General features: G+C 46.3%; 1 protein-coding gene and 3 long non-coding RNA genes across 7 annotated transcripts; 2 read left to right on the top strand and 2 right to left on the bottom strand.

Moving 5' to 3' along the window:
* Positions 1-534: 534 nt before the first annotated feature.
* LOC135286137 (uncharacterized) lies at positions 535-5,006 on the bottom strand. Of its 2 annotated transcripts, none has more exons than XR_010350617.1 (2): positions 1,845-5,006; positions 535-1,809 (listed from the first exon to the last, which is right to left on the bottom strand). It is a non-coding gene; the product is annotated as an uncharacterized LOC135286137 (long non-coding RNA). The 2 variants fall into 2 exon arrangements; XR_010350616.1 differs by having other exon boundaries at positions 1,919-5,006.
* Positions 4,889-5,854, top strand: LOC135286139 (uncharacterized). 2 transcript variants are annotated; one of them, XR_010350619.1, is made up of 2 exons: positions 4,889-4,966; positions 5,629-5,854. It is a non-coding gene; the product is annotated as an uncharacterized LOC135286139 (long non-coding RNA). The 2 variants fall into 2 exon arrangements; XR_010350620.1 differs by having other exon boundaries at positions 4,945-4,999.
* LOC135286138 (uncharacterized) lies at positions 5,200-5,500 on the top strand. Its single transcript, XR_010350618.1, has 2 exons — positions 5,200-5,302; positions 5,420-5,500. It is a non-coding gene; the product is annotated as an uncharacterized LOC135286138 (long non-coding RNA).
* A 409-nt stretch (positions 5,855-6,263) lies between the features above and the next one.
* Positions 6,264-21,080, bottom strand: NUCKS1 (nuclear casein kinase and cyclin dependent kinase substrate 1). Of its 2 annotated transcripts, none has more exons than XM_064399132.1 (8): positions 20,791-21,080; positions 12,656-12,705; positions 11,271-11,376; positions 9,390-9,445; positions 8,948-9,100; positions 8,566-8,718; positions 7,579-7,728; positions 6,264-6,939 (listed from the first exon to the last, which is right to left on the bottom strand). In XM_064399132.1, exons 1-8 carry the CDS (start codon positions 20,805-20,807, stop codon positions 6,740-6,742), a joined length of 885 nt encoding a protein of 294 aa, XP_064255202.1. In that variant the 5' UTR covers positions 20,808-21,080; the 3' UTR covers positions 6,264-6,739. The 2 variants fall into 2 exon arrangements, with proteins under 2 accessions (XP_064255202.1, XP_064255203.1); XM_064399133.1 differs by having other exon boundaries at positions 7,579-7,725; positions 20,791-21,079.
* Between the last annotated feature and the right edge of the window lie 1,884 nt (positions 21,081-22,964).

Here is a 22,964-nt window from a genome sequence, read left to right as displayed (position 1 = left end):
TTGGCAAAAATCGGGAAAATCCAAAATCAGGAAAATGCAAAATCAGGAAAACCGAAGGAATCCACTCCAGGGGATTTGGAAGAAGGAGAAATTCCCTGAGCACCCGGGCCAAGCCCTGCCCGTGGCTGCCATGACAACAGCTAAAAGTGATTTATCCCAAATTCCCGAAGTTTTCCATTAGAAGTTTCCCTGTGCTGGGAGGCAGCAGGGGAAGCCCTGGGGGGGAAGGTGCCACCCCAGGGCTCTGTCCCTCCTCTCATCTCTCCCTCAGATTGGTTTTGGACTTTAAAATCTCAATTTTTAACTCCAGGAGGAGCCTGGGGAAAGCAAAATTTTCTGGATTATTTCATTCTTCCCTTTCAGTCCTCAAGTAATGATGGCAAAGTCACAGCTGGCCCAAAGCTGGCTGCTCCTCCTCAGAGAATTCCAAGGAATTCACCCCAAAACCCTCGGAAATCCTGGAAAATGAAAACTTTCACCTCTCACAGGATGATCCCCCTTGGAGCAGCAGAAAAAGAAATGACACCAGTCGTGTTCATGGGTTATAAAAGCCCTTTTATAAAGCCATTTTTAAACAAAACCAAAAAGTTTACAAAAGAAAATAAAAGATACAGAAGAATGAGTTGCTTAATATATTCCAAAAAGGAGAAAAATAAAAGAGGGGACACAATTCCAACATGCTGAACAATAAAGGGTTCATTTTTGTCCTCGTGGTTCTTTTTTTTAATACAAAATACAAGCGAAGGATACACATACTTAAAACAGAGCTCAGGAGCAGGTATGCAGTCCCAGGAACCCTTTTTCAATCAAAGCAAAGCAGGGGGTTTGTTATTTTTTTTGTTTTTCTTTCTTTGCAGGTACATACAGAGACTCGGAATATGTCAAATTAATTAGCACAAAAGACCATCACACAATTCTACCAATGAATGTTTGCAGCTAGAAACTCACGAACATGGTCAGCGGTCATGTTCACTTCAACCCCTTAAAAAAACCCAAAAAAAAAGTGTTTGTTTTGTTGTTTTAATCTTAAATAAAGCATTAATGTTACATTCAGACTGAACTCCTAGTACCATGCTAGATCTCGGTGTTGTCACGAGTTCCCAACCCCACAGCGATGACTCTTTGCAGCTGCCCCTTCTTCCTGCTTTGGAAATTAAACCCAAAAAAAATTAATAATAAAAACTAAAAAAGGACAGGGAGGGGAACTGCAAAGAGCCTGATTATTTTTATTGATTTTTTTTCTTCCAAAAGCTCAGCAGGGGATTGCAGAAACTCAAGACAAAATATTCCTTGCATACCAGAAACGCTGCCCGTCTCCTCCTCCAGCCTCACACTGCTCACTCAGGGTTTGCTGTGACACGATGGCAAACAACGACAAAAAAATCACCTAGCTCTTATTTACAATTAATTTCTTCTTGCAGGAAGGGGAGAGGGGGGAAAAAAAGAAAGAAAAAAGAAAGTCAAACCTCACAAATGCTGAGAACACAAAGGGAATGGGATGGCAGACGCTCCCGCACTCACACACCGAAGATTTTGGGTTGGTTTTTTGTTTTTTTTTTTACACACATTTAAGTCTGGCTTAAGCTGATCTCAGGATCTCCACCCACCCTCCTCCCCCCCATCCCAAAATATATATATAAAAAACCCTGGCCCCACTGTACAGAGCGTTTGCACACGGGTGCTTTGCAGTCACACTGAGCGTGCTGGGCACGGCCGGGCTGGCACGGGGCAGGGGCAGCGCCTGCCAGGGCTGGGCTGGGCTGGCATGGCCAGCACCTGCCAGGGCTGGCACAGGGGCACGGCCAGCACCTGCCAGGGCTGGGCTGGGCTGGCATGGCCAGCGCCTGCCAGGGCTGGGCTGGCACGGGGCACGGCCAGCACCTGCCAGGGCCAGGCTGGCACGGGACATGGCCAGCACCTGCCAGGGCCGGGCTGGGCTGGCACAGGGGCACAGGGCACTGGCAGCACCTGCCAGGGCCGGGCTGCCCCCACCAGCTCCAGGGGCTGCCAGCAGAGCTCCACACAAACACATCCAGCTGCTCACGCGTGGGCTGTGTCAGAGCTGGGCCGGGCTTGGGGAGCTCTCCCTGCTCTGAGGGGCTCAAAAAAGCCCCCAAATCCTCCTGCACAGCCAGAGGCAGGTGCTGGTGCTGCTCCTGTTCCAGCAGCACCGGCATTCAACCTCCTGAAGCTGCAGGGGAATCTCCAGGCTCTGCTTGCTCAGGGACAGAACTCACTGATCACTCCAGGCACAGATGTGACCCCACCCCAAACTCACACGTCCTGAACGCCACCAAGCACTGGGACTGTCCCCCAAAACTGCTCCATTTCCCCTGCAGGAGATGAAGGAATTCTCCATCAAACATCAAAACTCCTGGGTCACTCTGAGCTTTTAGGAACCGTGTGTTCAACGCTAGGATCTGTTAGAAAAATAAACACTTCACCAACAAAGGACAGAAAAGCAAAGCACCAGTTTGGTTTTTCTTTTTCTACAGCTCCAGAAGCTTCCAGCATGGTGCAGATTCCTCCCTCCCTCCCTCCCCTGGCTGCCTCAGTGGCTCTTGTACCTTTGTGACCATCACTGGAGGGAATATTTAAAAAAAAAGGGGAAAAAAGGAAAAAAAAAGGAAAAAAACCCCCAGGAATTCCAGGTATTTGCACTGGCCTGGAGCTGCCTCTCTCCCCTCACTCTCTGCCTTTAAAAAGTGAAAATTGGTTAAAAGCTCCTCAGCTGCCCCATTTTTAGCCCCTCCTGCCCCCACTGACTCAGCACAGTTGTCGCTGACCCCCCTGGAACTGAAGCAGAGCACCCTCAGCACAAAAGCCCAGCTGGAAATGCAGATTTTGAGGGATTTTGCCAAGTTCAAGGCAGGACGCTGGCAGAAACCAGAGGTGCTGCTGTGGAGTCAGGGACAGGAGGGAAGCTGTGAAATTTGAAAAGCAAGGCTGACTGAATTTTGGAATAAATCCGTTTTACCTCTCTGCAAAGCTCCAGGGCTACAGAATCTTTGCAAAGCCTCCTCCTCCTGTGAATGAAACTTTCTGCTCCACACAAATCTCCTGGTGCTCCTAAAAACAGGGATTTTCCCAGCTTTCCTTCCAGAATGTTTGATACAAATGAATTCCAATGGGCATTGAAAAAGGTGAAGTCTGCTGCTGCTGCTGAAAAATGATGTTAAAATAAAGATATTCAAAAGAATAGGAATATTCACTTTGATAATTTGCTCCTGTCTGTAAAAATGTGACACTGCTGAATTTCTAACAGGGCTCAGTGTTTGTACCAATGAACAGGTTTGAAAAAGTTACAAAATGCTGCAAATCTGAGATTTTCATGGTGTTTTTCACTCAGAAAAAGCATCAGGCAGCCCCAACCCACCAGAAATGAACTTGGGAGAAAGAATTTATTCTGTGAAACAAAGGGCCAAAGGTGCCAGGACACAACAACCCAAAAACTGAACTGGCAGAACAGAAAAAGCATTTTCACAGCCTTAACTCTTCTTAGGAAAAAAATAAACGAAGCAACCAAAAATGGATTTGAGGTGAGAGTCACAAAATCCACTTGAGGTGTGGCAGGGGAGAACCAGAGCCCCTGGAACCCCCTGGGCCTGAACTGAAAGCAAACCCTAAGAAGCCAATGGAAAACAGCCCTGGGAACCAGAGATTTATGGGTTTTATTTTCTATGGGTTTTATTTTCTATGGGTTTTATTTTTTATGGGTTTTATTTTTTAAATGTGGCTGTTTATTCTCCCAGAATTACCCAAGAGGTTGAGGGAATTTCTGCTCTCCCAGCAATTCCAGCAGGTGGAAGAGCTGTGGGAGAGGAGAGGGAATTAAATAAATTTCCTTTTTCAAGATTGAGATTTCCCTGCAGCCTGATGCTGTTCTGGAAAAAAAAAAATATATATATAAAAAAAATCAAACCATTGTAAAAAAATAGATTTACAATGAAACATCATCATCTTTATTGTAACTGCAACAGTAGTTCCATGAGAGTCAAGAACGTTCGAGAACTTCAATTTTTGTAAGGTAAAGGAATTTACCAGCCTCAAAAAACCCAGGGAATCCCACAGGACGAGCACTCAGCTGCTGCAGGAATATTCCATCCCCACCTGAACTGCACTCAGGGTCCTTCCTGACCACTTCTAGTGTATCACCTCTGGGAACTCTCCAAAATCCCCACCAGGACTGAAAACCTGCTGCCACCAGAAATCCCAAATCAGGAGTTAGCTGCCTTAGGTCACCTTCGAGAGGCTGGGTACAAAATGGGCAGTTCTGGGACAAAAAAAGAAAAAGCAAAAAAACCAGGAAGGGTGCAAAGCTCGTCAGCTGGAAGGGAAGGTGAGCAACAGACACAAGCACAGAGGGCTGAAGGGAAAAATGGAAATAAAAATGGCAGGTCCAGTTTTCGGTGTTTCCACCAACAAATGTGGCAGAAAAGTGTCTGAGGGTGTGGAAACCGAGGTTTGTGGGGTTTCATGAAGTTCAGAAAATAAAAATATTAAGGAAAGGATTTGGCTGCTTGGATAAAAGCAGAGGAGAATGGCAGCAGAGCTGGAGTGCCCTGCTGGGCAGGGACAGCCCCGGGAGGGGATCCCACAGACCCCACAGGGACAGGGGAGGGGATCCCACAGATCCTACAGGGACAGGGGAGGGGATCCCACAGATCCTACAGGGACAGGGGAGCTGATCCCACAGATCCCACAGGGACAGGGGAGGGGATCCCACAGACCCCACAGGGACAGCCCATGGAGGGGAGCCCACAGACCCCACAGGGAGAGGGGAGCTGATCCCACAAATCCCAGAAACAGGGTGGGAACAGATCCCACAGACAGGGGTGAGGAGAAAACCCCACAGGCAGGAGGGGACCCCACAGGAGGGCTGGGGAGCTGATCCCACACATCCCACAGGAGGGGTGGGGAGCAGATCCCACAGGCAGGAGGGGAGCTGATCCCACAGATCCTACAGGCAGGAGGGGAGCTGATCCCACAGATCCTACAGGCAGGAGGGGGAGCTGACCCCACAGACACTACAGGAAGAGTGAGGAGCTGATCCCACAGATCCTACAGGAGGGGTGGGGAGCAGATCCTACAGGAAGCATGGGGAGCTGATCCTAAAGGCAGAAGGGGAGCTGACTCCACAGGAAGGGTGAGGAGCTGATCCCACACATCCCACAGGAGGGGTGGGGAGCTGATCCCTCAGACCCCACAGGAAGAGCAAGGAGCTGATCCCACAGGAGGGATGGGGAGCTGATCCTATAGACACCACAGAAGGGGTGGGGAGCTGATCCCACAGATCCTACGGGCAGGAGGGGAGCTGACCCCACAGACCCCACAGGAAGGGTGGGGAGCTGACCCCACAGGAGGGATGGGGAGCTGACCCCACAGACCCCACAGGAAGGGCGAGGAGCTGATCCCACAGGCAGGAGGGGAGCTGACCCCACAGACCCCACAGAAGGGGTGGGGAGCTGACCCCACAGATCCCTCAGACCCCACAGGAAAGGCAAGGAGCTGATCTCACAGGCAGAAGGGGAGCTGACCCCACAGGAAGGGCGAGGAGCTGATCCCACAGGAGGGATGGGGAGCTGACCCCACAGACCCCACAGGAAGGATGGGGAGCTGATCTCACAGGCAGGAGGGGAGCTGACCCCACAGACCCCACAGGAGCAGGGCGGGCACAGGGAAGTGCCCCCTGTGCCCCCGTGCCCGGGCTCCTGGAGCCTGGCTGGGAGCACCCAGGGCTGACTCAGGGGACCTCAGTGCCCAGAGCACCCCAGCTCACACCCACAAAGGGACACCCCTCACCCCAAAAGCTGAACAACTTCATTTGACATTATCTGTTCACCTGTTTGGTTTTTCCTCGGAAAAATCTGTAATAAAAACATTTTCCACCATACCCAATGGAAAGCAGTTTTAAAAATGGTTTTGCAATTTCTCTTCCCTGTTCTGCCCCTCTACAGAAGGGATAAAAGAAGGGTGAGTGGAAATGGGAAGGCTGCAGGTTGAATAACATCTGAGTTTCTCTGGAATGGGCTGCAATTTGCCTACAGCAGAACAGTTTCTATCCAGCAGAGACAAAAGATCTCCCATCCTGACTGAAGGGTCTTTGCTAAACCAAAGCCACTGGAGCATCTCCGAGTTTCTTGATTGCTTTCCATGCAAAACGTGCCTGAATCCAAGGAACACAGGATTCCTCCCCGTGTTCCATCCTCCTCCACTGGAATTACATCAACTACATTTCTGCTGAGAGTGAACTCGTCTCAAAGTCTGTTAAAGCAGAAGTTCATTATTTTTTTCCCATATATTCCAAATACAGAATAATAGTTTTAAACAGCTCTTACCAGCACTGGGAAAAATCTATTCTACTTAAGGATTTGTAAGTATGGTTTCCACAGATCAGTCTCAAACCTTATTGCTTCACAACTGCAGTATCCCTTGAAAAAAAAATGAAATATTGAATGGTCTGTTAATTTGTCTCAAATGGCTTTTCAGATTTGGCAGGGGAGGGAGAACGGAATGGCCAACAGAGAACATTGACTTCAAAATATTACTGTAGAAGGGTTTCCTCTTATTAAAAAAGAATACACTGTATTAAACAGCTGAAAGTAAAGACAGCATTCAAAGCCCATGAGTCAAGCCACAGCCAAAACCGTGTTCTACCCCTAAGTATTGTTTTCTTTTCCTTTTTCTTTTTTTTTTCCTCTTTTTTTTTTTTAAACAAAGATTTTCCTCAACTGCCATTTTAATCTTCACCAGAGGGTGCTTCATCTTCAGATCCCTCATCCCCTGACTTTTCTGGTGGAGGGCTGGCTGATTTTTTCTTTTCTGGGGGACTTTCAGGCTCTTCATCCTCTTCTTTGGGGGATGGGGTCTTTTCTTTTGTTGCCTTGGAAGCTGTGGGGCGACCTGCCTTCCCTTTGCCTTTCACTGGGCTGGGGGTCACTGGAAAAAGAAAAACCTTGTAAAACTCAGCAGCAGCAGCAAGGGCAGAAAAACTCACAGTAAATGGGATTTCAAGTCATCCAGCAGCACTCTGACCATACCCACAGTGGTTCTGGCACTAATTAGCAAAGCTGAAGTGAAGAGCAATCTAATGAGGTTTAAAAGCTGCTTAATTGCAGGTCCTGGCTAATTGCTGGATGTGACACCATGAAGGGCCACAGCTCTTGTCAGAGCAGAGCACACACTGCTGTTATCATCTGAAACTTCCTGCAGAAATGCATCCAGTTTTCCTCTGGCTCACATGTCCCCACCCTGACAACATCACAAAGTCCCAAACACAGCCACAAATTGTTGTTGTTTGGCTGTGAGACACAGAAAACCAGAATGCAGCACCTCAGCAGAGAATGTTTTCAATACCATGAGTTTTTACCATCAAGACACAGATCCCAAATCAAGCCCTACAGGAAGAATTAAAGCCAACTCATTATTCCACACTGCTGCTTTAAATCATTTTAAATTAAAGCATTTGGGCCCTTCAACATTTTTGTGGATTGTCTGTGACCCCAAGATTTCAACCAAGGCTCTGCAGCAAAAAGAAAATCTGGGTTTTAAACTGAGGAACTCTCCTTGCACACTCACCTGTAGCCTTTAGCCTGGGCTTGGGCATTTTCTTTTCTTTCCTCTCTGGCTTGGATTTCTTGGAGACCTTCTTATTTTTCTTTTTTGAACTGCCATAGTCACTGTCATCATCATCTTCCATGAGGAAGTCTTCATCACTTCCTGAATCTGCTGGAAGCATAAGGAAATTTCAGTTTTTTGGGGAAAAAAAAAAAAAAAGGAAGGAAAAGATAGAGCTGAGATCTGCCAGTGAAATTGTGGACACAGACTGAGACTTTGTGGGCTTCCATTTATCTGCTGTGCTAAAATCTGACTGGGTTCTTACATCAGCAATGCCACAGGGACAGCAAAAAGAAGTTTACAATTATGCTGTAGGGCTTACAAAGAAATAGATCTCAGGAAAACACACACTCACACCTCTGGGGGAGAAATAAAAATTTTTATCTTCAAGGAAAAGGCACCAAGGTAAAGTTTCTTGTCTCACAGATTCTTCAAGATTGAACTCTTCAGGAATTTAAGGTTTTCCTAAAATCTGTCATTGAAGTTAAAAACTTTTCACTGCATAAATTCCAGATCAGTTCTGAAGCACTGGCTTATCTCCCCCTGTACATGACTTTATCTTATCCCTGTACATGACCAACCTAGCATGCAGGAACAGTAAGTGGTGCAAACCCATGACAGATTCCAATTTTCAAGTTACAGGAAGTTGCCACAGCCACATCGGTATAATTTAAGTACTTGATGACTTAAAAATCTCATTCTGGATAAAAACTGCAGGAAGGGATCAGCAGATCTACCACTTGTGAAGATAAATTTTGTGGGACACACACACACACAGACACCTTTGCTGCAAACTGGGAGCACAATTCCAGCTGGGAAAGCCCAACTTGGACAGACACGCAGTGAAAATGAAGTTACTCAGGAGCACAACTTCCATCCTGTGTCCCAGCCAAAAAGCAAACCGTGGGGTTTTTTTTGCTGTCCCTTTTTCCAATCCCATTTACTCACTCTCCTGGAACTGTGCCTCATCATCCTCCTGCTCCTCCTCCTCACTGCCCACATCATCCATGAGCATCTCCCTCTGTTTGGAGGCTGCCTTGGACGCCGCCTGCCGCTGCTGACGAACATTTTTGTGATCTTCCTTCTCATCCTCGCTGTCCTCTGCAGAGAAAGGCCCCAAACTGTGCTGAGCACAGGGCACAGAGCTCCTGCCACGAGGCAGCACGTGGGCAGGACAGGGCAGGGCATTTTTCAGGGGTTAAAACACCCACTGAGTTACTGGGGGGACAGTTCAACCTCATCAACACCCTCCTTACTCACCCAACAAAGATCCTCTGCAGTATTTTCACTGAAAAATAACCTTTTTTTTCATCTTTATTTTTCTTTTTACCTGCAGGCCTTTTCCTGGATTTGGAGGCTGCTCTCTTGTTCTTGTCTGGTTTAGCTTTCTTTCCTTTTTTGCTTTTCTGAGAGCTCTCGTAGTCGCTGTCGGCTTTGCCGTCGTCAGCTCCCACGTCATCATCCTCACTGCCAAAATCTTCATCTGCAAGGAAAAGGCACCAAGATGAAGTTTCTTGGATCATTCTGGATAAAAGATGTAGGGAAGGGATCAACACATCTATCCAATTCTGAAGACAAATTTTATAGGATCATCACATTACACCAAAAAACCCCAACACCATTATCCCAAACCGGGATGGGAAATAACAGCAGCAGAGGCAACATATGGCTTAAAATAAATCAGAATAATTTAATTTCTGCCTCAAATCCTACTCCTGCAGCTCTCACAGGTGTGAGCAGACATGATTTAAAGATACAATGCTGTCAGTTACCTGCTGAGTGTGAATCATCTTTCTTAGTCTTCACATCTTTGTCTTCTGAATCCTCACTGCAAATGAGAGCAGGGTAAGGTCTGAGTGCTTGCCTCAACTTTGACTTCAGACACTCTTGTGTGGAAAATAACAACTGTTAAAGAGCAAACTGAGGTCCAGGATGAGAATTTTCACTTTTCCTGGACATACTTCAGATTACTCAGCAGTCTGTGGAGTTATCATGGTTGGAAGATAAAGCTCAAAGTGTGAATCCCAGAAAAACTCAAACCAGGCAGGAAATGATGAGACTGAGGTGAAGCCTGCACTTCCCTCTCAAACCAACCCACAACCCACATGGCCTCCCCTTTAGTTACAACTCTGATGGTCTAGATGCAGTCTATAAATGAAATCAGGGTTTATCCTGGATAGATTTTAAGTCAGCACTTGTCTTTATGTCATTGTTCAGATTCCATTCTGTGCATCTTCCTTTTACTGGCCCAAGCTTTCTCAAATGATTTTATCATTAGGAAAATAAAAGACATCTTGGGGTGACAGAGCAAGAACCAGCTGGCAGAACCTCAAGAACCCTCAGAACCAGCATCCCTGAAGCTGAGCTCTGTCATAAAACCCAAAAAATTATTTCAAAAGTCTCATGGCAATCATTGGGGGACTGCAAAATGGAAATTCTACAGGAAAATTTCACTTTCAGTAGGGCAGCACTGAGGCTGCTGGAGGAACTCAGCTCCCAAACCGAGCTGTGTGTTTACAGATTACCCAAGATGAGGAACAAAGAGCCAAAAAACTCCCAGATGTCCCTGCCCTCAGTGCCACCCACCCCTGGCACCACAGGATGCTCTGAGAGGATGCAGAATGGGGGGCACCCTGTCCTGCCTCACCTGGGGATGCAGCAGCTGCCAATCCTGGTGCCCAAATCCCTTTCCCTGCCACTCCAGCAGCCTCTGGAGCAGTGCTGATCTATCTAAAATCAAGTTTACGTTTCCCTCTTGGGCATCTCTGATGTTTACAGATTACCCAAGATGAGGAACAAAGAGCCACAACACTCCCAGATGTCCCTGCCCTCAGTGCCACCCACCCCTGGCACCACAGGATGCTCTGAGAGGCTGAAGAATGGGGGCACCCTGTCCTGCCTCACCTGGGGATGCAGCAGCTGCCAATCCTGGTGCCCAAATCCCCTTCCCTGCCACTCCAGCAGCCTCTGGAGCAGTGCTGATCCATCTAAAATCAAGTTTACGTTGCCCTCCTGGGCATCTCTAACTGATGTTTACAGGTTATCCAGAATGAGGAACAAAGAGCCACAACACTCCCAGATGTCCCTGCCCTCAGTGCCACCCACCCCTGGCACCACAGGGATGCTCTGAGAGGCTGCAGAACAGGGGCAGGAGCTGCACCTTGTCCTGCCTCACCTGGGGATGAGCAGCTGCCAATCCTGGTGCCCAAATCCCCTTCCCTGCCACTCCAGCTGCCTCTGGAGCAGTGCTGATCCATCTAAAATCAAGTTTACGTTGCCCTCCTGGGCATCTCTAACTAATGTTTACAGAATGAGGAACAAAGAGCCACAAAACTCCCAGATGTCCCTGTCCCCAGTGCCACCCACCCCTGGCAGCACAGGATGCTCTGAGAGGCTGCAGAACAGGGGCAGGAGCTGCACCTTGTCCTGCCTCACCTGGGGATGGGCAGCTGCCAATCCTGGTGCCCAAATCCCCTTCCCTGCCTCTGGAGGCTGGAGCACTGCTGACAGTTTCACACAAGATTTCTGCCTCACCATCTCAGCCCTGACTGAGCTCCAGTCCCACTGGAATTCCACCCCCCTGGAAGATCTGCTCCCCATGCAGGACAAAGCTCTGAGAAATGTTCCAAGGGAGGCAAAGCTGCTTTTCTCACCTGTCCTCCTGAGAATTCTTCCCAGATCTCCTCTTGTTTTTAGCCTCCCGGGGAGACGAGCGGATTTTCTTGGAGGGGGGACCCGAATCTCTTCCATAATCATCATCTGGACAGGAGAGCACAGCACAAAAGGGGCTGGGTCAAACTCACCCCACCACTCCAACTGAGCATTTCATGCACAGCAAAAAGAAAAACTCCATAAAGCTTCAACAAAACTCTGGTGGAAGCAAAGTCCTTGTTCAAATCTGAGCTTTTCTTCTGCCAACAGCACCATGGAAATGTTCTGTACAGCCAAGTCTCACCCAGGGAAACAGCACCAAACCTCACCAGAGCATTCATTTTGCATTTGGTTACTTTAGAAAGCCATTACCAATTACCACCCATATGGATTTCTGCAGGATCCCACAGCACACACTGGTATTTACTGTCCTGGGATGGAGGAAGATGCCGTGGATCCAGCAGAACTCCTTACAGCTCTTACACAGCACCTCATTTCATAAATAAAACCACTGTAATTAAGAATTATGCATATTTGCATCATTTTAATTATCAGTGCAACCTTAGCATTGAGTTTACCTTCCAAGAACTCAAAACAGTCCAGGAATTTTCTGTTAATTCACACAGATTTCATTTGAGAAATGAGATCCAGAAATGTTAATTCACTGAGATCACATCATTTCCAAATGTGATCCAGCACTATTCTGTTAATTCACACAGATGATATTATTTTAGAGATGGGATCCAGAATTTTAATTCAGAGATCACATTATTTCCAAATGTGATCCAGCAATATTTTGTTAATTCACACAGATGATATTATTTTAGAAATGGGATCCAGAATTTTAATTCAGAAACGACATTTTAACCAAATGTGATCCAGCACTATTCTGTTAATTCACACAGATGATATTATTTTAGAGATGGGATCCAGCATTTTAATTCAGAAATGACATTTTTACCAAATGTGATCCAGCACTATTTTGTTAATTCACACAAATGATATTTTTTTAGCTGCCATCCCCCCCAAATGCCTGATAATGTGGGCTCAACTGGAGCCATAAAATAAATGGAAAACATCTTTTCCTGTGGAAAAAAGTGGCATCAAGGAGCCTCTGCCCCAGAACAGAACACAGAGCAAGGAAGGAATTGCTGCCAACAGCCTCCAGGCACTACAACAATACCAGCATTAAATAATAAGATTTCTATCACCATTGTTTGTTTCATACAAAACATATGAGAATGATTATATTCTCAAATACTTATTAACAGTTCAGGCTGTGAAGAACAGCAACTCCTTGGAATTGGAGTTGAAGATGTGATTAGAAGCAGAACAATTAATATGCATGGCAATAACGAGGAGATTAAGGAAAAAAAAAATCATTTACCAGCATCATCTGATTCCTGAAACTGGGAGTAATCCACCACCTTCCTGTTCCTGTCAAAAAGCAGGAGACAAAAATTAGGAATTCATCCCTTCAGGGCCACTAAAGCTTGAAGGAAGTGCCACATCCCCATTTCCAGTGCTGCAGCTGCAGCCCAAAAACACCCCAGAAAACCTGGCTACTTCAGCCACCTGCACCTCTGCAGTCAGAAATGGACACAAAGTACAAACCAGCATTTTCCCGAGGAGATTTTAGAATAATCTGGGTTGCAGCCTCACCATGTCAATGTTCTTTTTGGTAAATACAAAAAAATTATAAATCAAACTTTATTTTAGAGTGCTCCTTTTGGAGTTCCTGCTCCTCACAGCTCACCTGTGTCACACCTTCTCCCCCAATTTTTATTTTCCTCTTTTTAAAGCACCTGAAGCTCCCTGGGGTTTCCAGGAGCTTTTTCTGAATGAGTTACACTGACCTGGAAGTCAACAAAATCAAATCTGCTTCTTGAACTTCCTGCAGCCCCTGAAATGGAACTGTTGGTTGTTTTATCAGCACCTTGTCCAGCAAACCCAGCTGCTTTTCTGACAAAGGTATCAAATCCCAGCTTTTTTATTGAAAACAAATCAATTCCCAGCTGTTTTTTGGATAAAAGTATCAAATCCCAACTCTTTTTATTGACAAGATATCAATTCCCAGCTCTTTTTACTGATAAAATATCAAATCCCAGCTCTTTTATTGATAAAGTATCAAATCCCAGCTGTTTTTTATTGACAAGATATCAATTCCCAGCTGTTTTATTGACAAGGTATCAAAGCCTAGCTGATTTATTGATAAAGTATCAAATCCCAACTCTTTTTATTGATAAAGCATCAAATCCCAACGTTTTTTTATTGCCAAGATATCAAATCCCAACTATTTTTATTGATAAAGTATCAAATCCCAGCTGTTTTTATTGACAAGATATCAATTCCCAGCTCTTTTATTGATTAAGTATCAAATCCCAGCTGCTTTATTGATAAGGTATCAAATCCCAACTCTTTTTATGGATAGGATATCAAATCCCAACTCTTTTATTGAAAAGATGTCCATTCCCAGCTGTTTTTTGGCTAAAAGTATCAAATCCCAATTGTTTTTTTATTGACAAGATATCAATTCCCAGCTCTTTTATTGATAAAGCATCAAATCCCAGCTCTTTTTATTGACAAGATATCAATTCCCAGCTCTTTTATTGATAAAGCATCAAATCCCAGTTCTTTTATTGACAAGGTATCAATTCCCAGCTCTTTTATTGATAAAGTATCAATTCCCAGTTCTTTTATTGACAAGATATCAATTCCCAGTTCTTTTATTGACAAGATATCAATTCCCAGTTCTTTTATTGACAAGATATCAATTCCCAGCTCTTTTATTGATAAAGTACCAATTCCCAGCTCTTTTATTGATAAAGTATCAAATCCCAGCTGTTTTTATTGACAAGATATCAATTCCCAGCTCTTTTATTGATAAAATATCAATTCCCAGCTCTTTTATTGATAAAGTATCAAATCCCAGCTGTTTTTATTGACAAGATATCAATTCCCAGCTCTTTTATTGACAAGATATCAGTTCCCAGCTCTTTTATTGATAACTGCCCGATAAAACAGTGACCAAAGGAAACCAAGGCAGCCAATAAAATTACATAAAATCCATTAAATTTCAGCTGTAATTCCTCAAATTCAGACCCCTGGAAGGGCTGGGAACACAGAATTCCCAGAGCCCCTTTCCCAGCCCAGAGCCAAGGGGATAAATTGGATTTTGCAGCAATCCCCACAGAGCTCAGTTCTCCAGTGGGAACTCCACCCAGCACAGGGATCCTTCCTCATCCTCATCATCCTCCCCTTCTCCTGCTCTCAGTTCACACTGAGCTGCATTCACTGTCAATTAATTCATTATCATTAATTAATTGCTGATAAACCCAGTCAGTTCAAAGACACCCCAAAGCCAGCAGTGCTGATCCACCTAAAATCAAGTTTAAGTTGCTCTCCTGAGCAGCTCTAACTCATGGCTTCAGAAGGATAAAGGAGCAAAACTGGTTTTATTTCAACACAAATCTCTTAAAGAAATTAAAAAACCAAAAAAATGAAACCAATCTCTTAAAAAAAACACCCCAAAAATGCAAATGAAAGGAAGATTGGTACAGGTAAATCAAGTTTAAGTTGCCCTCCTGAGCATCTCCAACTCATGGCTTGCAGAAGGATGAAGGAGCAAAAGTGGTTTTGTTCCAACCTAAACATCTTTAAGAGGTTTAAAACCCCAAAAATTAAACCAATCACTCAAAAAACACCCCAAAAATACAAAAAAAAAGACAAATGAAGACAAGATTGGTACAGGTAAATCAAGTTTAAGTTGCCCTCCTGAGCATCTCTAACTGATGGCTTGCAGAAGGATAAAGGAGCAAAATTAGTTTAATTTCAACCTAAACATTTTCAAGAAATTTTAAAATCAAAAAATGAAACCAATCTCTCAAAAAACACCCCAAAAATACAAATGAAAGGAAGATTGGTACAGGTAAATCAAGTTTAAGTTGCCTTCCTGAGCACCTCTAACTGATGGCTTGCAGAAGGATAAAGGAGTAAAACTGGTTTTATTTCAACCCAAACATCTTAAAGAAATTAAAAAACAAAAAAAATGAAACCAATCCCTTAAAAAACATCCCAAAAATGCAAATGAAAGGAAGATTTGTATGGATAAATCAAGCTTGTCCTCCTGAGCACCTTGAACTCGTGGCTTACAGAAGGATGAAGGAGCAAAACTGGTTTTATTTTAACCTAAACCTCTTAAAAAACTAAAAAATTAAACCAATCCCTTAAAAAAACACCCCCAAAACACCAAAAAAGACAAATGAAAGGAAGACAAGATTTGTACAGGTAACTAAAATTTCATTTTCTCTCCTGTACAAGCACCTGTAACTCGTGGCTTACAGAAGGACGCAGGAGCAAAACTCTTTATTTCAACCCAAACTTCTTCAACTAAAACCCCAAAAAATGAAACCAATCCCTCAAAAACCACCCCAAAAATACAAAAAAAAGCCAAATGAAGACAAGATTTGTAGATGTTGAAGCCCACCCGTGCTTTGGAGAGGAACAAAGCCCAGCAGCACCAGGCACTGCTCAGGCTGAGCGTGGGAAATTCCAATTTAGGGACCCAATCACCAGGAGATTTGAAGGGGATGGCACTGCTGAGTGTGATTTAAAATATAAATATAAATTTAAAGGGGATGGGCACTGTTGAGTGTGATTTAAAATATAAATATAAATTTGAAGGGGATGGGCAGAGTTCAGGGTGGGTTAAAATATAAATTTGAAGGGGATGGGCACTGTTGAGTGTGATTTAAAATATAAATATAAATTTGAAGGGGATGGGCATTGTTCAGTGTGATTTAAAATATAAATTTGAAGGGGATGGGCACTGTTGAGTGTGATTTAAAATATAAATATAAATTTGAAGGGGATGGGCATTGATCAGGGTGGGTTAAAATTTAAATTTGAAGGCGATGGGCACTGTTAAGTGTGATTTAAAATATAAATTTAAATTTAAGGGGATGGGCATTGTTCAGAGGGTTTGAAATATAAATTAAATCTGAAGGTAACTTCCTTGCTGATCCAGATTAACACAAAGTGTGCACATAAAAGTTCAGGGATAAGTTTTTAGTAACAGCTGTCAGTGCAATAATTGGAACAAACAGGAGCTCCTCACATGTTGGGATGGAAGCACTCAGTGAAGTCACTCTCAGCAATTTAACTGAAACGCACAGAAATTCCTGCAGCCTGCACTTGCTGCCTGCCAAAGCGCGATTTTGGAATTATGGAAAGCAACACCAACGTGTCAAAGGATCACTAAATGCCCATAAAACTGAGAAAAAATGTCATCCTCATACCTCATCCTCAATTTAGTCCCTGAACATTCAGTTTTTAAATCAACATCAGCACAGCCCTACAATCAGACAGAAAAAATTTGGGGTTTTTTAAGAGAATGCAGAGATGAAATGCAAAATCAAGATGTCAAAGGATCACTAAATGCCCATAAAACTGAGAAAAAAAGTCATCCTCATATCACAACTTCAGTTCAGTCCTTAAACCCTCAGTTTTTAAATCAACATCAGCACAGCCCCACAATCAGACAGAAAGTTTTGGGGTTTTTTAAGAGAATGACGTGTTGATTTTGCATTTCATCTGTGCAAAGGATCACTAACTGCCCATAAAACTGAGAAAAAAAAGTCGTCATCATACCTCATCCTCAATTTAGTCCCTGAACTTTCAGTTTTTAAATCAACATCAGCACAGCCCCACAATCAGACAAAGTTTTGGGGTTTTTTTTAAGGGAATGCACAGATTCCCAGATATTTGTAAGGGCATTAAAGTCCACATTTTAATAAAATCCCACAATGTATAATCCTGCAAAGCCATGCTAAAAGGAATCTCCAAAATTCCAGGCACTGAAGAGAATGTTTAGGTCAAACCCACCCACCCACCCTCAATCCAGCAAGGAGATTCAATGGTTATTGAGGTTTTTTTGTGTTTTTTTCAGCACAGCCTTGATTGAAGCAATGTAACCAAAAATCTGAAGGAAGCTCCAGCCCCTGCTGACCCTCAGGTTTCACCTCCAGGGAAAGGTGGGACCAATCTCATCACAAATATTGCCACTAAAAGCACTTTTGGGTAGATTTTTTATACACAGAAACCACCAATTCCAGCCAGAAGCGTTTCCTGCAAAGCAAATCTGCACTGCTGGATCTGGGCTCTCCGTGCACACGGATTGCAAATCACCACCAGAAGGTGGCACAGGGCACTGGTGCCAGGCAGGGACCCAGGGAGGTCACTTTGGGGCTCACTGGGCACAGACGGGAGCCAGGACTCAGCCCTGAGGGTCCCGGTGCAGAGCTCAGAGCCGGCTCTGGCCTCGCTCCCCTGCAGCTTCTCAGCATATTCAGGATCCACACAACAATTCACTGATTTCTGCAGCAGTTCTGTGCTCTTTCTCTATTTGATTTTAACTAGAATTGAGATTTTATTACAGACATGATGCAGAGAAGAGGGAAACCAAACCCAAACACCAGCTCACCCCCCACCCTGGCATTCTGAATTTCCTTGTACCCCCACCTTATTTCTGGTTTTCAGACTGAAAGAGAGCAAGAATCACCTTTTTATTCCTCAGCTCTGGAGCACACAGCATCACTCAGCTCTATTAAGTGCCAGTCCCCAAGGAACTTGCCTGCAATCCCACAGAACTTTTCCACAATCACAATTATTTCTACTTTACATTGCCCAGTGACAACACAAGTTACATTTAATAGTAAAATAAAATCTCACCCTTCCACTGCAGTGCCCACAGCAGGCTGGGATTCAAATCCAGAAAAATGAAAGATGCAAAGCCTTGAAGCACTGAGATAAATTCATAACTGGCTTTAAGCTTCAAATGAATGACCAAAAACCCCTGGGATTTCCAGCCCTGCCCACAACATCTCAATTCACAAAGCCTGCAGAAGACCAGCAAGTAAAAGTGAGCAGTGAGAAAAAGCAGAAGAAAAGCTGCACCAGAAGTCAAAATTCTGACTTTAAACACATTAACTGATGCTGTATATATAAAAAATAGTGGCTCCAAGTATTGAATTTCATTTTATTTTATCCCTAGAAGCAGCCCCAGCTCTCTGCAGAACTTCAGGAGAGTTACACAAGAGATGCAGAAGTTCAGTGATTTCAGGTTCCTTCAGTTTTCACTCCTTGCCTTTTTCTGGAGCACTGAAAGCCCATCATTACCCACGCAGGAGAAATGGAACTGTGCAGGAAGCACCTGGCTCTCAGTGCCAGCCACACAGAGCTGTAAACACCACACTTTATTACTACTTAATTTTAAATAACTGGCATTAACAGCCACACTCAGCCTCAGGTCAATTTTCTCAACAAGTGGAGTAAAAACTTGGGATATGGGACGGATTTTATGAAGCTCACTGCTTTAGGTGCACACATATTCACCAGAAACCAGCAGCCAACACCAATAAATTCACAGAACACTGACTGGAGCAAAACTCTCCCACCACCACATCTCTGATGAAGAACCTTGCACCAGGCTTCCATTTACCAAAAACCAAAGACAGGCAGACAAAACTTCATTCCAGCATTAACTTCTGAATGGACTGAAACCTAGAGGCAGGGTTTTCTGGCTAGCAGATCAATATAACACAGCAGGCACTGAATATTTACCTTTTTCCCCTGGGAGGGCTGTAAAACCCAGGGAGATAAGGGACTGCTGCATCTCTCCTGCCCCGCGCCAGGCTCTGGGCTCTGACAACCTGCTGGACTTTGGTGTTTCATTTTCCTGCAGAGCTGAGAGCAGGCACAGCTCTCACAACACTCCAGGACTGGACAGAGGTGTTTTATTTTAATTATTCATTTTAAACCTTTGCAAAAACACTTAATTCCAGCAAGCTCAGAGGCTCTATTTTTAAAGACCTTTCCCGACCTGGAGGAAATCTCTAACACTGAAGTGTCCCCTCAGGCAGCAGAGTCACATCAGCACTAATTTGGGCAGCTCACCCAGCACTCAGCCACTCCCACACCCAGCAAAGCACTCCTGGGCTCCGTTTATGTTTTAAATTCTGCATTATCAGAGATGTTACTTAAATACAAATGCAAATGCTGTCACCTCTAAATGTGCAGATGCATCATGGTCACAATTAATTTGTGCCTATTATTAAGTTAGCTAAAATACTCAACATCCACAGCCCAGCCCAGGCTCACTGGGATAAAACTCCAACTGGGACTAAAACTCCAACTGGGACTAAAACTCCAACTGGGACTAAAACTCCAACTGGGACTAAAACTCCAACCAGTCCCTTGAGAATGAAGGAATTCCAACAACACCGTGGGAAACCTCACACCTTTGCTATAAAGACACCTTAAATCACGAGTTCCCTCTTTTGCCACCTCCTTGGTAAAGCTTAGAGACCCAAGGGAGTCCCAGAATGTCCTGAGCTGGAATGGACTCACTGGGATCACCCAGTGCCACAGACACCCCAAAACCCCACCCTGGGCACAGACACCCCAAAAATCCCTGCAGAGACAGCCCAAAACCCCACCCAGGGCAGAGACAGCCCAAAATCCCTGCAGAGACACCCCAAAACCCCACCCTGGGCACAGACACCCCAAAATCCCTGCAGAGACACCCCAAAATCCCATCCAGTGCCACAGACACCCCAAAACCCCATCCTGGGCACAAACACCCCAAAATCCCTGCAGAGACACCCCAAAACCCCACCCTGGGCACAGACACCCCAAAACCCCTGCAGAGACACCCCAAAACCCCACCCTGGGCACCCCTGGCAGCACTGCCCGAACTCCCCCGCAGCTCTACGGCTGTGCCCATCCCCGGGGGAGCCTGAGCAGCGCCCAGCACCCTCAGGGAGACGAAACACCCCAAACATTTCCCCAGACACCCACGGCGAGCACAGCTCCAGCCCTTCCCTCGGGCACCACCTCCGCGGCACCACCGCGCTCCATCCCACCCCTCCGAGCCCACCAAACCCAACCCCAGCCCCACCTGGCAGAGCCCGGCCCCACCTGGCACAGCCCGGCCACCGAGGGCTCGGAAGCGGAAAGCACCGGGGCTGGAGCGGCGGCGGGGCGAGCCCGGGGCGCGCAGCCCGCGGCCGGCCGGGCGGAGCGGGCCGTGCGGCGGCGCCGCTCGCTGCGAGGGGGCGGCTCCCGGCGGCTCCTCCCCTCCGCGTGCTTCCCCATGCACAGCCCCCGTGCCCCGGACCCTCGCCGGATGGCACCGCGTCCCCTCCCCCGGCGGCCCGGCCCGGCCCCGCCGCGCTGAGGGGGCCGCGGATGGCGGCCGGAGCGGCGCCCGCCCCGCGCCAACTGGGTCACGGCGGCGGAAAATAAATAAATAAATAAATAAATAAATGAAGAAATAATAATCCCCTTTCTGCCCGTTACAAAATGCGGGACGGCGGCCGCCCCGCTGGGCCCGCTGCGAAACGCGGCGTGGATGGCGGCGGCCCGGCCGGGCTCGCGGGGAGAAACAAGGGGAAATAGAGGAGAAATCGGCGCGGCCCGCCCCGAGCGCGGCCTGCCCCGCGCGGCGGCGCCGCCGGGACTCACCTGACGGGCCGCGACATGGCGCCGGCGCTGCGGGCCGCGCGCGGCTGGCCGCGGGGCGAACGGGGACGCGGAGGCCGCCGGCGCCGCGGAGGCCGCCCGGAGCGAGCGGGAGCGCTGGGCCCAGCGCCTCAGGCCGCGCCTGCGGAGCCGCCGCTCCCCCGTCAGGCGCCGCCGCCGCCGCTGCCGCCGCTCCCCGCTGCCGATCCCGCTGGCGCTCCCTGCTCCCGGCGGCGGCCCCGCTGTCGGTGCCGGTCGCGCTCCCGCCGCTCCCCCCCGCAAAATGGTCGCGCTCGCCCCGCCGAGAGGATGCGAGCGGGGGGGCGGCGCCGCCGACCCCGCCGGCCACGCCCCCCTCGGCAGCCGATTGGTTACAACCCGCGAGGCGCCGCGCCCCATTGGCTCGTTCGAACCATCACGGCGCGCAGGGCCCGCCCCCTGTCCCCGCGGGGAGGGCGGGCAGCGCGGCCCGCACGCGGCGGAGCGCCGGCGGCAGATTCGCCACGCGCTCCCGGTGCCGCCGCGGCCGCTCCGCGCCCTGTCCCGCCGCTCCCGCCGCGCCCGCCGCGCCCCCCCGTCACCGGCGGCACGCCGGAATTTTTTCCCGTTTCTCCGGGAATTTTTCGTGGCGCTGCGGCGCCTCAAGGCCCGAGCCGCAGATTCGCCGCGCGGGCCCGGCGCGGTTTTGGAGGGAAAAGGCGGCCCCGGGCGCGCGTCCCCAGTAATTAATTTTTATTAATAAAAGATGCAAAAATTCGGTGGCAGCGGCGGGTTCTGACCCCAGCACTGATGTCACCGATGCCACTTCTCCCTGTGCGAGTCAGCAGTTAAGTACAGGCACAATTCATGCCAAGTCCAATGAAGATTTTGGATTTTTTTGCGCTTTGAACTCGTCAGAAATCCCAAAATTGACTCATTTTGGTGAGGAAAGGCGATGCTTTAATCATGGAAAAATTAAATTATTCCACAGCCATTAAAATGCAGCTTCTCCCTTTTGCTGTGCGTTTTGGTCGTTGGAGCTTCATCCCTCCATTTTAATAAAAATAGCATTTAAATCCTATTTTTATAATTTTTTTATATTTTTGATGCTAATTTTTATATTGGGAACTGTGAGAAGATGGTTTAATGACACAAATATGATCAGATTTAGAGGAGAAATGATATTTTGGGGTTTTTTCACCAGCAGCATTTCCCCTGTGCTGGCCAACACAACTCATGCACAACCCACTGAAGAAATTTGATTTTTTACACTTTAAATTCCCTCCAAACCCCAAAAATCCCTCATTTTAGTGCGAAAAAATACATGAAAAACCATGAAAAAATTAAAAATATTCCATAATCATTAAAATGCAGCTTCTCCCTTTTGCTGTGCACTTTGGGCTTTGGATGTCCATGCCTCATTTTAATAAAAATTGCATTTAAATCTTATTTTTACACAGCGAGAAGATGGTTTGGTGATACAAAAATTAGCAGATTTATAGGAGAAAATCCAATTTTTGGATAATTTCGGTTCATTTCATCAACCCCGCATGATTTTATTGGAATTCCTTTGGAATTGTGGCCGTTTTTCCTGAAAAAAAAGGCCCAAAATAGAAAATTCCACACCAAGGAATTCCTCGCTGCCAACACGGAACTCGACCCCAGCGAGGCGCCCAAAATTTGCATTTTTATGTAGCCCAATAAAAATGAATAATTGAGGATCTTTCAGCTGGGTTCGTTTGGGTTCTGGTGTTTTAAATCTTATTTTCATGGTTTTTTTAGGAGGGGTTTGTTGGGGTTTTTTTTTGGGGTGTATTTGGAATTTTTGGGGGTTTTTTGGGGTGCGTTTGAGTTTTTTGGGTGTGTATTTGGGATTTTTTTTTGGTGTATTTTGGTTTTTTTGGGTGTGTATTTGGGATTTTTTTGGTGTATTTTGGTTTTTTTGGGTGTGTATTTGGGATTTTTTTTTGGTGTATTTTGGTTTTTTTGGGTGTTTATTTGGGTTTTTTTTTGGTGCATATTTGGTTTTTTTGGGGTGTGTATTTAGGGTTTTCTGAGTGTGTATTTGGGTTTTTTGAGTGTTTATTAGGGATGTATTTGGGTTTTTTTGGGTGTTTATTCAGGTTTTTTGGGTGTTTATTTGGGGAGTTTTTTTGGGTAAATATTTCATTTTTTTGGGGTGTGTATTTAGGGTTTTC

This window comes from Passer domesticus, chromosome 25 (genome assembly GCF_036417665.1).
Source record: "Passer domesticus isolate bPasDom1 chromosome 25, bPasDom1.hap1, whole genome shotgun sequence".
NCBI lineage: Eukaryota > Metazoa > Chordata > Aves > Passeriformes > Passeridae > Passer > Passer domesticus.
The sequence above is the reverse complement of the archived record's forward strand: the minus strand, read 5'-3'. Positions and strand labels throughout refer to the sequence as shown.